The 14,753-nt window shown below is 51.1% G+C and overlaps 1 protein-coding gene across 3 annotated transcripts in view; it reads left to right on the top strand.

The window, feature by feature from the left end:
* Nucleotides 1–14,753, top strand: part of SLIT1 (slit guidance ligand 1) — a 175,461-nt gene that overhangs the window by 126,478 nt on the left and 34,230 nt on the right. For all 3 annotated transcript variants that reach the window (XM_019813631.3, XM_045040508.1, XM_045040509.1), the window contains exons 14-20: nt 6,792–6,955; nt 7,684–7,707; nt 7,836–7,980; nt 8,596–8,670; nt 8,844–8,987; nt 11,778–11,921; nt 12,184–12,350. In XM_019813631.3, the coding sequence (XP_019669190.2) occupies nt 6,792–6,955; nt 7,684–7,707; nt 7,836–7,980; nt 8,596–8,670; nt 8,844–8,987; nt 11,778–11,921; nt 12,184–12,350 (863 nt within the window). The remainder of the gene's footprint in view (nt 1–6,791; nt 6,956–7,683; nt 7,708–7,835; nt 7,981–8,595; nt 8,671–8,843; nt 8,988–11,777; nt 11,922–12,183; nt 12,351–14,753) is intronic.

Raw genomic sequence — 14,753 nt, 5'->3', positions numbered from 1 at the left:
ACCTGCAGGAAGACTTAGCGGGAGGCGACAGCCCCCCAGGGACAGGCAGCTGTGTTGCCCTGTGCCTTTTGCTCACCAGGATGGCCTCTCACAGAGGAAAGAGCACAGATTTGGGATTGGATAGTCCTGGGTCCAAATCCCAACTATGCCTCTTATTAGCTGTGTGACTCTAGGCAACTTAATTTAGCTTCTCTGGGCCTCAGCCCACTCATTCATAAAATGAGGATGCTATTTTCTTCAGGGGTTGTTATGAGATAAAAGGGGATGTTTGTACAGAACTTAGTTCATTGTAAATGTTCCTTAAATGTTGGCTGTAATTAGTAATAATAATAATAATATCAATTCTAAGACATCCGTTGTTTCTACATTAACAGCTCTAAGCTGGGATGAATATTACAATCAATGGCATGTCATTTAATTGGCAGGATTTTTTTTTTTTAACGTTCATTCATTATTGAGAGACAGAGAGAGACAGAGCATGAGTATGGGAGGGGCAGAGAGAGGAGGAGACACAGAATCCGACGCAGGCTCCAGGCTCTGAGCTGTTAGCACAGAGCCTGATGTGGGGCTCGAACTCACAAACTGCGAGATCATGACCCGAGCTGAAGTCAGACGCTTAACCGACTGAGCCACCCAGGTGCCCCTAATTGGCAGGATTTTGTTCTTTTCTGCTAATACATAAAATAACAGAGCATCTTGCAACTGATAATATCTTAAACCAGATGAAATAAGGTAATAGCAATGATGGCTATAAATTAAAAATTAGAGAGGAACAACCCTAGGCATTTATTTTAATCTTTTACTGAAGGAAATTATAAACATATTCAAAGCAGAATAGTGAGCCTCCTAGAATTCATCGCCCAGCTCTAACTCGTGGCCAGTCTTGTTTCATAATATCCCCTCTTCCTACCTCCCAGACTATCTGGAAGTAAACCCCAGCATCACTCATCATCTATACAGACTTCATACATATGTATAAAAGGCAAAGATTCTTTGAAAACGCAACCACAACACTGTTATTATATCTAAAAATTTAGCACTTCTTTGATATCATCAGATATCGAATTAGCGTTTAAATTAAGAGTCTCATACATATTATACAGTTTTTTTAAAAATTTTTTTTTCAATGTTTATTTATTTTTGGGACAGAGAGAGACAGAGCATGAACGGGGGAGGGGCAGAGAGAGAGAGGAAACACAGAATCGGAAACAGGCTCCAGGCTCTGAGCCATCAGCCCAGAGCCTGACGCGGGGCTCGAACTCACGGACCGCGAGATCGTGACCTGGCTGAAGTCGGACGCTTAACCGACTGCGCCACCCAGGCGCCCGAATTTTTAAAATAACTTGTCTGAATCAGGAGCTAAATAAGGCCTAGATGGTACAACTGGCTGATACTGGCTGATGTATCACTAAGTTGTTTTTAGCCTCTAGGTGTCCTCTCCATGGCCTTGTTCCTTGTGCTATGTTAGTCGAAGGCATTGTGTTATTGCATCCATAGAGCTCCCCATGGTCTGCACGTTGCTGGGAGATTACATTCCCTGCGATGTAGCTTCACATTCCCCTCTGTCCTGTCTGTGTCCTGCAGATAGAAAATTCTATCCAGGAGCTTGGTCAGGTTCGGATTTTTTTTTTTCTTCTTTAGGCAGGATGACTCCACAGAACTGTGTACTTCCATTGGGAGTCATATGATATCTGGTCAGCTCTCTTTGTGTAATAAACACAGCCGCTCAATTCAGTGCCTGGACCCGTTCGTTGATTAGGGATCCTGAAACGGTGATACTGGATTTCTAACATTCCTTCTTCATTTGATAATGCTGTTGTGGTTATGCTTGAAAAAGGAATCCTTACCTGCAGTGTGACTTGATGAGCCGACCTGTGGGTCCAGAGCTGCATGCTTAATGGACATTTACCGTTACTATCGCCATGGCCCTTGTTGTCACTGTCATCCTGCCATTGTTTATCCGCTGGACAGTGGTCTCCATCAGATCATACGTGCACAGAGCACCAGCATACATTAACAGAGGTCAAAGAAAAAGCACAGCTCTTGCTCCCCGGGAACCACGCTCACCAGCAGGGACATTAGCCACAAAGACAAACTTGTTAAAGCCCATGTGCCCACCTGCCGCCCACACCTGCTAACTAGTTTTCTTATAGCCAAGGAGAAGGGGATAGAACACTATGGGGAAATCTTGCCAAATACGTGAAATTCAAAGTTACGGGGGAGACATCGGCAAGGTGGATTATCTTATGCAGCTGGCGGGATGTCCGAGAGAAATGCACTCAGGAGATTTCAAGGTCGGGGACCCCCACACAGGAAAGCCTTGAGGATGGGGAATGGGACTGAGGGTCTCATGCAAGGAGCCTGTCACCCTCTCAAGGTGGAGAGAGAGCGAACAAATCAAATGGATTGCGCTCCCTGGGGATGGTTTCTGTCTGTGTCCACTTACCTGACTGGATTTCAGAGAGTGCCCGCCAGACGGCATGCCTGAGATCTTGGCCACTGCCCATAGGGCAGTAGTGGGGCCCAAAGCTGGAGCAGAATGTTGGAACAGGAAGTCTTCCCACAGGTGAGATCGAAATAGTGGTGACACTGAAAACAGCAGTCACTGCTGTTTATCGAGCCCTCACAGAATGCCAGGCCACTGCTCTTTCCATGTATGATCTTACTGAATACTCACAGTGGCCTGTGGAAGGAGGGTCTAGCATCCCTGACTCCACTGATGAGGAAACAGAGGCAGGACGTCATGTGACTCACTCAAGGTCACACAACATCTTAGTAGAGCAGGGATTTGGTCTCAGGCATCTCTTTCACCGTCACTGAGAAGGCAGTTAACTTCCCCCTCAATTGTGCTTTTTTCCATAAGAGTAGACCTTATTATTTAAAGGCCGTAAAACGGAACTGGACTTTCATAAACAACTACTGTAGATGAACAACTCAAATGTAGTTTGGAACAAGAATAAACGAAACACAAATCTGAGGTATAATCAGGTATTCTCAGTACAGGTTTGGATGGTTAAACCCCTTTCCTGAATCGTGTGTCAGGCCTGATATCAACTCCCCACATCCTGCTTGATTTGTCCGTGGCTCCGAGATCTGTGGCTCAGTGCCTTGTGTCTCAATACTGATTTTGCTGCAGTTTCCCTCGCCCCAAGAGATTTTTCAGTTTTTTTTTTTTTTTAAACAGCTTTCATGAGGCTTGCCTGGGTGGCTCAGTCAGTTAAACGTCCAACTCTTGATTTCAGCTCAGGTCATGATCTCACAGTTTGTGGGTTCCAGTCCCCACATCAGGCTGTGTGCTGATGTCACAGAGCCTGCTTGGGGATTCTGTGTCTCTCTCCCTCTCTCTGCCCTTCCCCTGCTAATGCTCTGTCCTTCTCAAAATAAAGAAATAAAATTAAAAAAAAAATACTTTCATGAGGTATAACTTATATACCATAAAACCCACCTGTTCCAAGTGTACAATTCAGTGATTTTTAGTATATTTCAATTGTTCAGCTATCACCACAATCAAATTTTAGAACATTTCCATCACTCCCTCAAAATCTCTTGTGTCCCTGTTACAGTCAGTCCCTATTGCCAGCTCATCCCCAGGCAGCCACTCGTCTAATTTCTGTCTTTGTAGTTTGCTTTTTCTGAACATTTCATAAAAATGGAATCATCATGATGTGTCATCTTGTGACTGACTTCTTTCACTTAGCATTGTGAGGTTTTTTTTTTTTAATGTTTATTTATTATTGAGAGAGACAGAGACAGAGACAGAGACAGAGCAGGGGAGGGGCAGAGAGAGAGGGAGACACAGAATCCGAAGCAGTCTCCAGGCTCTGAGCTGTCAGCACAGAGCCTGACGTGGGGCTCGAACCCACAAACCATGAGATCGTGACCTGAGCTGAAGTCGGACGCTCAACCGACTGAGCCACCCAGGTGTCCCAGCATTGTGTGTCTGAGGTTCGTCCACGTTTCAGTATGTATCAGTACTTTGTTCCTTTTTATTTATTGCCAAGTAATTTCCTATTGAATGGATAGACCACATTGTGTTTATCTTTTCTAGTTGGTGGACATCTGGATTTCCACTTTGGAATCATTATGAATAAGGCTGCTATGAATATTTGCTTGCAAATCTTTATGTGGACAAATGTTTTAATTTCTCTTAGAATTTCTGGGTCACATAGGAAATCTGTGTTTAACTTTTAAAAAATCGTCAGTTTTCTGGGCGCATGGCTGGCTCAGTCGGTTGAGCGTCCAACTTCGGCTCAGGTCATGATCTCACAGTTTGTGGGTTCGAGGCTCACGTTAGGCTCCGTGCTGACAGCTCAGAGCCTGGAGCCTGCTTCGGATTCTGTGTCTCCTCCTCTCTCTGCCCCTCCCCTGCTCATGCTCTGTCTCTCAAAAATAAAATAAATGTTAAAAAAAATTTTTTTTAAATTGTCAGTTTTCCTAAGTGGCTATAAGTCCCATTTTATGGTCCTACCAGCAGTGTATTATAAGGGTTCCATTTTGTCTGCATCCTTGCCAATACCTGGTATCATTCGTCTTTTTAATTTTGGCCACCATAGTGGGTGTGGAGTGGTAGCTCATTGTGGGCTTAATTTCATTAATGATGCTGAGCATCTCTCCCGCAAGATTTTTAGTTGTGACTTCTTGAGTGCATATTCCAACAAAGACACTGAGGGGGCGCCTGGGTGGCGCAGTCGGTTAAGCGTCCGACTTCAGCCAGGTCACGATCTCGTGGTCCGTGAGTTCGAGCCCCGCGTCGGGCTCTGGGCTGATGGCTCAGAGCCTGGAGCCTGTTTCCGATTCTGTGTCTCCCTCTCTCTCTGCCCCTCCCCCGTTCATGCTCTGTCTCCCTCTGTCCCCAAAATAAATAAACGTTGAAAAAAAAAATTAAAAAACAAAGACACTGAGAACACAGTCTTCCCTTCCACCTTCTACTGTGACAAATGTTCATGGCCACACATGCAGCACATTTCTGGGTGTGCCTTTAACGTGATGATATTTTTTTCCCAAGCTGGTATTTTTTCCTTCTTCTTGAGCAATTTCCCTTCTCAGCTCCCTGCCCTTTGCAATTATTAAAAACTCTAATTTGTGTCAAATACTGAAGCCTCTTGTCTCTGTGGGTGGTTCAAGTTTTTATAGATTGGTTTTGACACAAATAACCTGTTCTTAAAAAGGATATATTCTACGCCGCACCCCTTGAACATTTTAACGTGTGCCTGAATAACATAATTGGATTGATTTTAAGCAGTTTTCTACCAAGATTGTGATAAAGGGAAGCCATTAGTTCAGGCAGAGGCCGGGCAGTGAGGCATAGGCAGATGTGGTCGGGAGGGTCCCAGAGCAAGCCCCGACTCCTAATACGTTTTCCATCAGCAATGAACTCTGCCCTGGGGAGTCGGCAAACACGTCTTCTCTGCAAATTGACAGTTTGAATAGGGAGACAAATGTGCAACTAGATGCAGAAGGCCCGGCCCACCTGGTGATGCTGACAGGAGCCTGGACTCAGGCAGGCAAGCGGGGACAGTGCCCAGGGGAGTGGCGGGGACGTCTGGGCCAAGAAGGCTCCAACCAAGCATCCCACCTTCATCCAGAGCCCAGGAGGTGATGAACAGGAGAGCGAGTGGCCGAGGTCTGAGCTGAGCTGGGTGCAAACCCTGAGCAGCAGTTGTGTCTCTGCCTGCAGAGCCCTGTTGGCCCATCAGGGCACTGGGCTGAGGCCATGAAGTGGACGGCCTGAAGTGATGGCATTAGATGGGCCTCTGAGCTGACCCCTGCTCTGTCTCCCTGTACTTCCGTGCAGAAGCATTGGCTCTCAGGTACAGTAGCCTGAGCAGGTGCTAGAATATTCTTCCCTGGCTGTCTCAGTTTAGAAAGCAGGACATGCCCAGTGCTGTGATGGCCCAGATGCAGGTCAGCAAGCTGGCTGCTGGGGTGGTTCAGAGGTGGCTGGTCTGAGCCTTTTGGGGGTGGTGAGGGCCCACAAACAGGAAAAACAGCCCTGTGGTTGCTTACAGCAACCCAGATTGCTATAGTCAGCATCACCCGTCAGCTGTCCCCTCCCCACACCTACCTGCTGGTCACACAGGCAGACTGGAAAGAGAGTAAGAGTGACTTCCCAATAAGTAGCTATCCGGCCATGTTCTCTGACTTTCCCTTGTGTCAAGAGACAGCATGTAAAATGGTCAGGGGGAAGCAGTCCCAAAGGCCCGGGGTGGGAACGGAGATTCCCGTAAGTGAGAGGCTGCAGCAGGCACTTTGACACACGTCACCCCAGCTGCAGGACCCAGCCTTGCACCCCTGGCCTCATCCCCTTCCTGACAAAGGCTGTGGAAAGAAGCTGCTGTCGTCCAAGGCCACGTGGAAGGGACCACCCACATCAAAGACTTCTGGGCACTGACAGTCCTGGGTTCAAGTACCCGCTGTGTCCCCTCACCCATGGAACGATGGGGTGATCTGGCCAGTCTCCAGGTCACTCTTGCCTCCACTGGTGCCTGTGAAATGTCCCAGGGTGGGTACAGGTAGGTAGATGGACAGGGGACAGAGTGAGGCCTGAAGTGGGGAGTGTAGCAGGGACAGCTGGACACCCAGAGCCTGCAGAGATCCTTCCCTGCTGCGATGCCCTGGCAAGACTTCTCCAGCTGATGGGTGTGCCTGGGGGGTGGCCCCAGGTGGTGCATCTCCCCCGGGGCCCAGCCCTGGGCTTGGAGCCACCCGGAGGCAGTGAGGCCCTGTCCAGGCAGAGGTCAGTGCAAGTTTGCAACCCTGTCTCTGATCCCCACTCTGCCCCCTTTGGACAGGCACCTGGCACAGAACCCTTTCATCTGCGACTGTAACCTCAAGGGGCTGGCAGACTTCCTGCGCACCAACCCCATTGAGACGAGCGGGGCCCGCTGTGCCAGCCCCCGGCGCCTCGCCAACAAGCGCATCGGGCAGATCAAGAGCAAGAAGTTCCGGTGCTCAGGTAGCTGCCTGCTTGCCCGCCTGTCTGTCCGTCCACCTGCCTGCCTGTCTTCAGTCTGCTCAGGGACCTGGTGGTGTTTTCTGGATGGCTCCAACAGGGGCGTCCTAGGCCACCGGAGACTCTCTCAGAGGGGGTAGTTCCAAGACCATAGGCTTGGATCTGAACGGTTGGTCAGCCCCACCCCTCGCTTAACTGGGGCTCAGGGAAGGGTAGGCCTGGCTGAAGGTCCCTGAGGGAGGACTCCCGCACAAGGACCCAGGTTCCTCTGCTCCCAGGTCAATTTGCTTTCATGCTACTGCTTTTCACACTCAAGAAGCCTGGGAGCTCTCCTCAGGGAGAGAGCTACCTCCTCCAGGCTCTGGGGCAGCAGAAACTGGCTGGGGACAGTGTGAGTCAGCTTCTGAGCCTGCATCCTGGTCAGGAACCGGGTGCCTCTCTGCCCCATCCCCGTCTTGTACCATTGCATATGAGCGTTGCCATGGTTTGGGTGCTCCCCGAGAGGTTCATTTGGGGGTGGTAGCACCCCAGCATCAACCTGGCCAAGGAACATCTGTGCTCTGTGGCAAGGCCTTCTCTGCACGGGGACTGGGCGGGTGGGCTCTAGGGCCCTGATTTGGGACCCCAGTGTTGTTCCCGGGCTGCCTGCACCTGGGCAGTGGGACTGGGGCCTGGGCTCTTGCACATCCTGGAAGATTCCAGCTTGATGGTGTTTCTGCTTCTCTCCCCAGCCAAAGAGCAGTATTTCATTCCAGGTAGGAGAGTCCGGGGGACCTAGGGGGTTGGGGCGGTGGCAGTTGGTGGGCAGGGGCAGCAGGCTGAGGGGGCTAGGGAGACCCTGCCCTGGGGCCTTCAGCCTCCCGCCCCTGCCCTCTCACCATAGGCACGGAGGATTACCAGCTGAACAGCGAGTGCAACAGTGACGTGGTCTGTCCCCACAAGTGCCGCTGCGAGGCCAGCCTGGTGGAGTGCTCCAGCCTGAAGCTCACCAAGATCCCTGAGCGCATCCCCCAGTCCACGGCCGAGCTGTGAGGGCCCCCAGCCCCTGCACATCCTCACCGGTCCCCAGTCCTCCTAGCCCTCCTCGATCCACACTGGGCTTTCCCCCGGTCCGGCTCTGTCTGGGACCGCTGGAGACTCCAGCATGGCAGTGGCTGGCTTTAGCAGGAAGCACCTCCCCACCCCTGAAGCCCCTCTGCTTCTGACTCACCGCCTCCAGACCCTTCCAACAATCTCTGGCGTGCAGGGAAGGTCGTCAGCCTGAGCCGGGGTGGCTTTTCTCAACCAGGCTTTTGCCTTCTCCTGGGAGATATGATTCCATTAGATCAAGTTGGATCTTAGGCCATACTCTATTTTTTTCTTTAAAAACATAAATTTGTGCACATGCCTATGTGCACGAGTAGCTACACATATCTGTCCTTCATGTATGTAAGTTTTCATGGCATTTTTAGTGTTAAAAGTACCCCACTCACCGCCCCTCCCAGCACCATCATCCACCCTTCCTTTGATAAGCGATCAGTTTGCCTTGCCAGATAAATTCTTCTGGGAGCCCCTTTGTTTGAGTCCCAAATATTCTCAATTTGGAAGATACTCTAATGTCTGTCATTTATGAATGTGTAAGTTCTTTTCATTGCCTCTTACAGACGATTAAACAACAATGAGATTTCCATCCTGGAAGCCACTGGGATATTTAAAAAACTCACTCATCTGAAGAAGATGTGAGTTACCCATTGGCGGGGAGGTTGTGGCCAGGACTCTAGCTGGGGAGGGAGAAGGAAAATATTGTGTGTGGGGGGAGTTTCATGGGGGCAGAGCTCCCCTGCAGGGGGCGGGTGCAGGAAGGTGGGGGAGGGTCCGCAACTCCATAATCTTTCTGCCGCCCTCCGTCCAGCAATCTGAGCAACAACAAAGTGTCCGAAATCGAAGATGGGGCCTTCGAGGGTGCGGGCTCTGTGAGCGAGCTGCACCTGACGGCCAACCAGCTGGAGTCCATCCGGAGCGGCATGTTCCGAGGCCTGGACGGCTTGAGGACGCTGTGAGTGTGCGGGCCAGGGAGCAGGGCCAGACTGCAACGGGCAAAAGCAAGCTAGCGTGTCGGTGTCTGCATTAGGAGAGAGGATGGGAGGCACCCCTCCCGACCCCGGCTGGCGGGAGGAGAGGGGCAGCTGAGGGTGTATGAGGTCTACAGCCAGGGTCTGCAGGGGGCAAATAATCAGATGTTGGTAACCGTGGTGAGGCCTGCTTTCTTGTTCCCTGGGGTGTGGGGTCGATGCTTGGTGAAGGTGCGGGTGGGGGTGGGCCCTTTTGGAGGTTCCCCCTCACTGCCCTCTCATCAGGCTGCAAGAGCACCGCACGTGTGTTTAGTTCAGGAGTGGCAGGAGGGCTGGGTGGCCCCAAGGTGGGGACATTGCTGAGGTGACTCAGCCAGTGCGGAAGGGGGAGGAGGGATGGCCCATTATCTCTGGGATTCTGGGATCCCACGAACCAGAGCCCAGCCAGAGCTAACCAGACTTTGGGACTCAGTAGATCCTGGGGTCACCCGCACCCCCCCCCACAAGTGCTGCAGAGCCCCCCCCCCTCCATGCGGGCGGCACTAGCTCTTCACGTGACCACATAGACCTTTCAAGGGCGCAATAGACCGTGCTGTCCAGTTGGACTTCCTACAGTGGCAGAAATGTCCCACATCTACACTGTCTAGTCAGTAGCCACGTGTGGCTGTTGACATGGGGCTAGTGCTGTTGAGGCACAACATTTTGAATTTCATTTCATTTTAATTCTTTTGAATCTGAACAGCCAAGGGCCACCAAGGTGGGGGGGGCATAGCTCTAGACGACACGCTGCTGGGTTTAAATCCCAGACCGGCTGTAGGGCTATCCATCCGTTTTCAGAGCACACGTCATGGAATTTGTGTAAAGGAAATGAATATATGAGGGGTTCCCTGTGGGTTTGGGGTTTGTTGTTGTTGTTTGGTTGGTTTGGTTTACAGAAAGGGGATGCCCTTTGTGCTGTGTCTTGCCACCGGCTTCTTTCACACGTGGATCTAGTGGGACTGTTTTCCCAGGCTGTTCACATGGGGCTGCCTCATTCTTCTCTATACTTGCCGGGTAGTCCTTGAATGAGGGTGTCGTGGGCTAGTCAGCCAGTCACGTGGGTTCTTTCTGAGGAAGGTGTGGATGGGGCTGGAGGAGAGGGGAAGGGCTGGTCTGGGGCAGAGCCCGTAAGAGCCCATGAGTGACAGCGCAGGCACAGGAAGAGGAGTGCCATAACCCCTCCAGCCCACACAAACGCTGTGAATTGTCCATATCAACTACTTTCCAGTCTTCTGTATCCACACATGTTCTTGCACATATGCACACACACACACCCATACACCTGGGTGCTTCCATGTAGGTATTTCTGAACGGAGTCCTAGAATCCATTTTATTTAGTAACCTGCTTTGTCTTAAACACAACGTGAGCACATTTACATACCATTAAAATTTGTTTTACAATATCATTTTGAAGGACTGTCTATTACATAACTACTGGAAATTCCGGCTATTTTATTTATTTTTTAATGTTTATTTTTTTGAGAGAGAGAGAGAGAGACCGTGTACGTGTTTGCACGCGTGCACATGAGCGGGGGAGGGGCAGAGAGAGGGGGAGAGAGAGAATCCCAAGTAGGTTCCACCGCCCTCAGCGCAGAGCCTGATGCGGGGCTCGAACCCACAAACCGTAAGATCATGATCTGTGCTGAAATCAAGAGTCGGATGTTTAACTGAGCTGCCCAGGCACCCCAGAAATTCAAGCTATTTTAATTTTTTATTATGAGTAATGTGATTAATATCTTTATCATGAAATTCTGTGTGCATCCAGGATTATTCCCTATTGACAAATTCCTAGAAGAAGCCTTGCAGGATGAAAGCATGAGGCCCGTTTAGGGCCTTTGCTGCCTGCCTCTCACTTCCAGGAAGGCCCCAAACCATTCTCCTGCCGGCCCAAGTGTGAAAAGGCCCATTCACCCATACCGACCCTCTATTACTATATTTACTATACTATATTATATACTATACTATTATTATATTTATCTATTTATATATTACTATATTACTATATTTATCTACTTATATATTACTATATTTTAGTTATTTTGCAATTTGTCAGGCAAAGATTCAAAATTGCTTACATGTACTTGATTACTAGTAAGTTTAAACATTTTTTTTTTATCGGTGTTCATAAACCATTGTAATTTCCTAGTGAATCGCCTATTCTGTGTCCAGCTTGGTTTTGTTTTTAGTTGGGGAGGGGAATGGAGCCAGGTTTTGGAGGGTGAACACAGACTTAAGCAGATAAAAATGAGGGAAGGGGTCATTCTAGAAGGACACCACAGCCAGGGAAGGGCATGGAGAGGCAGGCCCCTACGCATGCCCGCAGGACAGAGGAGTCAAGGGTATGTCACTCTCCAGGAAGGCGGCCGGTGCTGGTCTGGGGTTGGCTCCCGCGGGTCACAGTAAAGAGTATAAACATTATTCCGTGGGCCGTTTGGGAGCCACTGGGGCTTCGGCCTGGAGAGGAACACGACTGGGTCTAGGTTTTGGGCCAGTGTCCCCGGCATTGGTGCGGAGCGTGGCCTGGGGGCGGGGGAGGCCCTGGGCACCCAGGGAGTGCAGGCGGAGGTCAGGCCGTGTGGGCGCTGCGCAGGCAGGGTGGCTGGGAGAGCATCCTGAGGGGGAGCGTGGGGAGGGGAGGGCCCCGGGAGGAGAATCTGTGGGAGGCCCCCGTGGGCAAGGCGCAGGCAGGTGGGTGGCTGCGGGCACAGCACGGGCTCCCCCCTCTCGCCCCCCAGGATGCTGCGGAACAACCGCATCAGCTGCATCCACAACGACAGCTTCACGGGCCTGCGCAACGTCCGCCTGCTCTCGCTCTATGACAACCAGATCGCCACCATCTCCCCTGGGGCCTTCGACACCCTGCAGGCCCTCTCCACGCTGTAAGTCTGGCTCCGGCATCTGAGCCCCGGCGCCCGTCCGCCCGCCCTCCCAAGGGCGGCTACTTGAAAGGACTCGCTGGGGGTGTCGGGCCCTGGTGGTCTGTGGGGTCCCACCACGTCAGAATGCCACGTCTTGGTAACTGCCGGTCGTCTGGGAAAGAGCGCGGGTGGCCGCCTGGCCAGTCTGTGGTGGGGCGACAGGGCATTGCAGGGAAACCCAGCCCGGAGGGTGTGTTGCTGGTCACACGGCTGCCTCTTCCAGAAACCTTCTGGCCAACCCTTTCAACTGCAACTGTCAGCTGGCCTGGCTGGGGGACTGGCTGCGGAGGAGGAAGATTGTGACAGGGAACCCGCGGTGCCAGAACCCAGACTTCCTGCGGCAGATCCCCCTGCAGGACGTGGCCTTCCCTGACTTCAGGTGTGAGGAAGGTAAGTGGTGGGGCCCTGAGCGGGAGGGGAGAGGCAGGCGGGCCAGTCCTAAAGAGTTTCCCGTGGGGAGGGGTGGCCCTGGGCCTGGGGTGGGGCGGGGAGCAGGGAGACCCAGTCTTAGTCCTGCACCTACCGCTGCCTGGGGGTGTTTTCCCATGATTTTAAGAGCAATAGCATGGTTATTGTTTAAAAAATGGAAAGAATAGGTAAAAGGAGGAGATAAACGTTACCTATTATTCTATCACTCAGAGAAAATCACAGGTAACATTTCAGTGTATTTCTAAAAATGTTTCTTTATTTATTTTGAGAGAGAGAGCACGTAGGGGAGAAGCAGAGAGAGGAGGAGAGAGAGAATCTCATGCAGGCTCCACACTGATAGCTCAGAGCCTGACGAGGGGCTCGAACTCCCAACTGCGAGATTGTGACCTGAGCCACAATCAAGAGTGGGATGCTTAACCGGCTCAGCCACCCAGGCGCCCCTACATCTTAGTACTTTTTTTAATGTAAATGTGCCTGATCCACTGATCTGCCTCCTGGCGGTTCCTCAGTGCCCCAGACTTGTGGGCTCAGCCTGTCCATGATGTGCCGTGGGACCTTCCCGGGCCCCCATCCTCCACGTGGGAAACCTGGTCACCTCTCACCCTGATGTCCTGTTTCCTCTGGATTCCCCATCTCTTTCCTGAGGCCCTCCCTTCTAGCCCTGCCCGTGCAGAGTGTAGTAGCCCCATCCCGTGACTTTCCAACAGAGCTCCACGCAGGCAAGGCAGCTGCCGGAGGCAGATTTGTACCCAGGGTAACAGAGCAAGGTTGCAGCTCAGCCCGGCGGTCCCTGATCTTGAGCCTGGTCGCCGGGAGTTTCCTGTGGGGAGTTCCAGCCCCCCCCCCCCCGCCCCCACTTGGCCTCCTCCGCCCCGCTCTCAGCCTGCTTCCAGGGGGCAGTTCGGCTCTCAGACTGGCCCATCCAGGCCGCGCAAGGAGCTTCAACTTTCACACCAAGAGAGAAGGTCAGGGTATTTCTCTAAACAAAGTCAATGGGTTTCCTAGAGCAATTTTACTTGCTATTTTAAAAAATTCCATACGACTCACGTATATATTTGTATATCATTTTATATAGTAATAACTTCCTAGTCTTTTTTAAAAAAATGGTTTTTTTTAAATTTAATTTTATCTTCAATTCCAATATTGTTAACATACAGTATTATTTTAGCTTCAGGCGTACAATATAGTGATTCAACAATTCCATCCATCGCCCGGGCTTATCACGACAAGTGAAAGCCCATTACCTATTTTATCCGTCCCCCGCCCAAAAATTCTGTTCCTGTTTCTTTTTTCTTAAAGTTTATTTATTTTTTTTGAGAGAGAGAGAGAGAGAGAGAGAGTGGGAAGGAGGGGTCAGAGAGAGAAGGAGAGAGAGAGAATCCCAAGCAGACTCCACACTGTTAGCACAGAGCCTGACACAGGGCTCAGTCTCACGAACGCTGAGATCATGACCTGAGCCGAGAGCAAGAGTCAGACGCTTAACCCACCGAGTGACCCAGGCGCCCCAGATTCTGTTTCTTTTTAAACCCGACTATATATTTTGGGCCTTTCCTTCTGCCATTAATTATCTTTTGAAAACGTTATTTTCTTTTCAAGAAACAATTTCTTTTTGCTTTTCTTATCACAAAGTGAAACATTACCATTTGCTTAAAAAAACAACACACAATCCAGAAGAGTAAAAAGATCACCAGTGTTGGCCTGTTCCAACTTCCGGGTCCTGGAATGACTCCCGGTCAGTGTTCCGCTGGGTGACCTTCCAGAGCTCTGCTGTCATGTCCGTGCATCCTGGCAGGCGACTCTGTGCACGTGCGAGGCTCCCCCCCTCAGAGGGGCTCCCTGGAGGGGAAGGGACAGGAGCACTTTTGAGATGTTGCTGCAGTAGACTGAAGTGGTGGAGAGCAGCCGGCTTAGATTCCAGGCCCGTGCCCCTCTTGCAGGCTGGGGGACCTTGGGCCCCTTACTCAACCACTCTGCCCTTAGTCTTCTCATCTCTGCGATGGGCTGATAGCACATCCACCGGAGAGATGTTTTGAGGATTCAGGGAGCTCACGACGCCTGCACACAGCTGCCCTCCGTAACTGATAGTCTCTGTCACCTGCTTCCTAGTGCCCTCAGCGGCTCCTACCGTGGTGTCCTTATTGTTCCGCCTGCACCCAGTCAGAAGGGAGGAATATTTACTGGGTAGATAAGTGAATAAATGAAGGAGGTGTGATAGAAGGTGCTCAGAGTCTGTGTCGGCCAGATGGGGGTACAGACGCTGCGTTGTCTCTGACCAGCCTTCCGAGCCGAACAAGTTATATAACCTCTCCGGCTCTCAGTAAAGTATAAGACCATTCATACGTTCGTTTAGCTGATCTATTTTGA

This window comes from Felis catus, chromosome D2, assembly GCF_018350175.1.
Source record: "Felis catus isolate Fca126 chromosome D2, F.catus_Fca126_mat1.0, whole genome shotgun sequence".
Taxonomy (NCBI): Eukaryota; Metazoa; Chordata; class Mammalia; order Carnivora; family Felidae; genus Felis; species Felis catus.
Note: the sequence above shows the minus strand (reverse complement) of the source record. Positions and strands in the feature narration are given on the sequence as shown.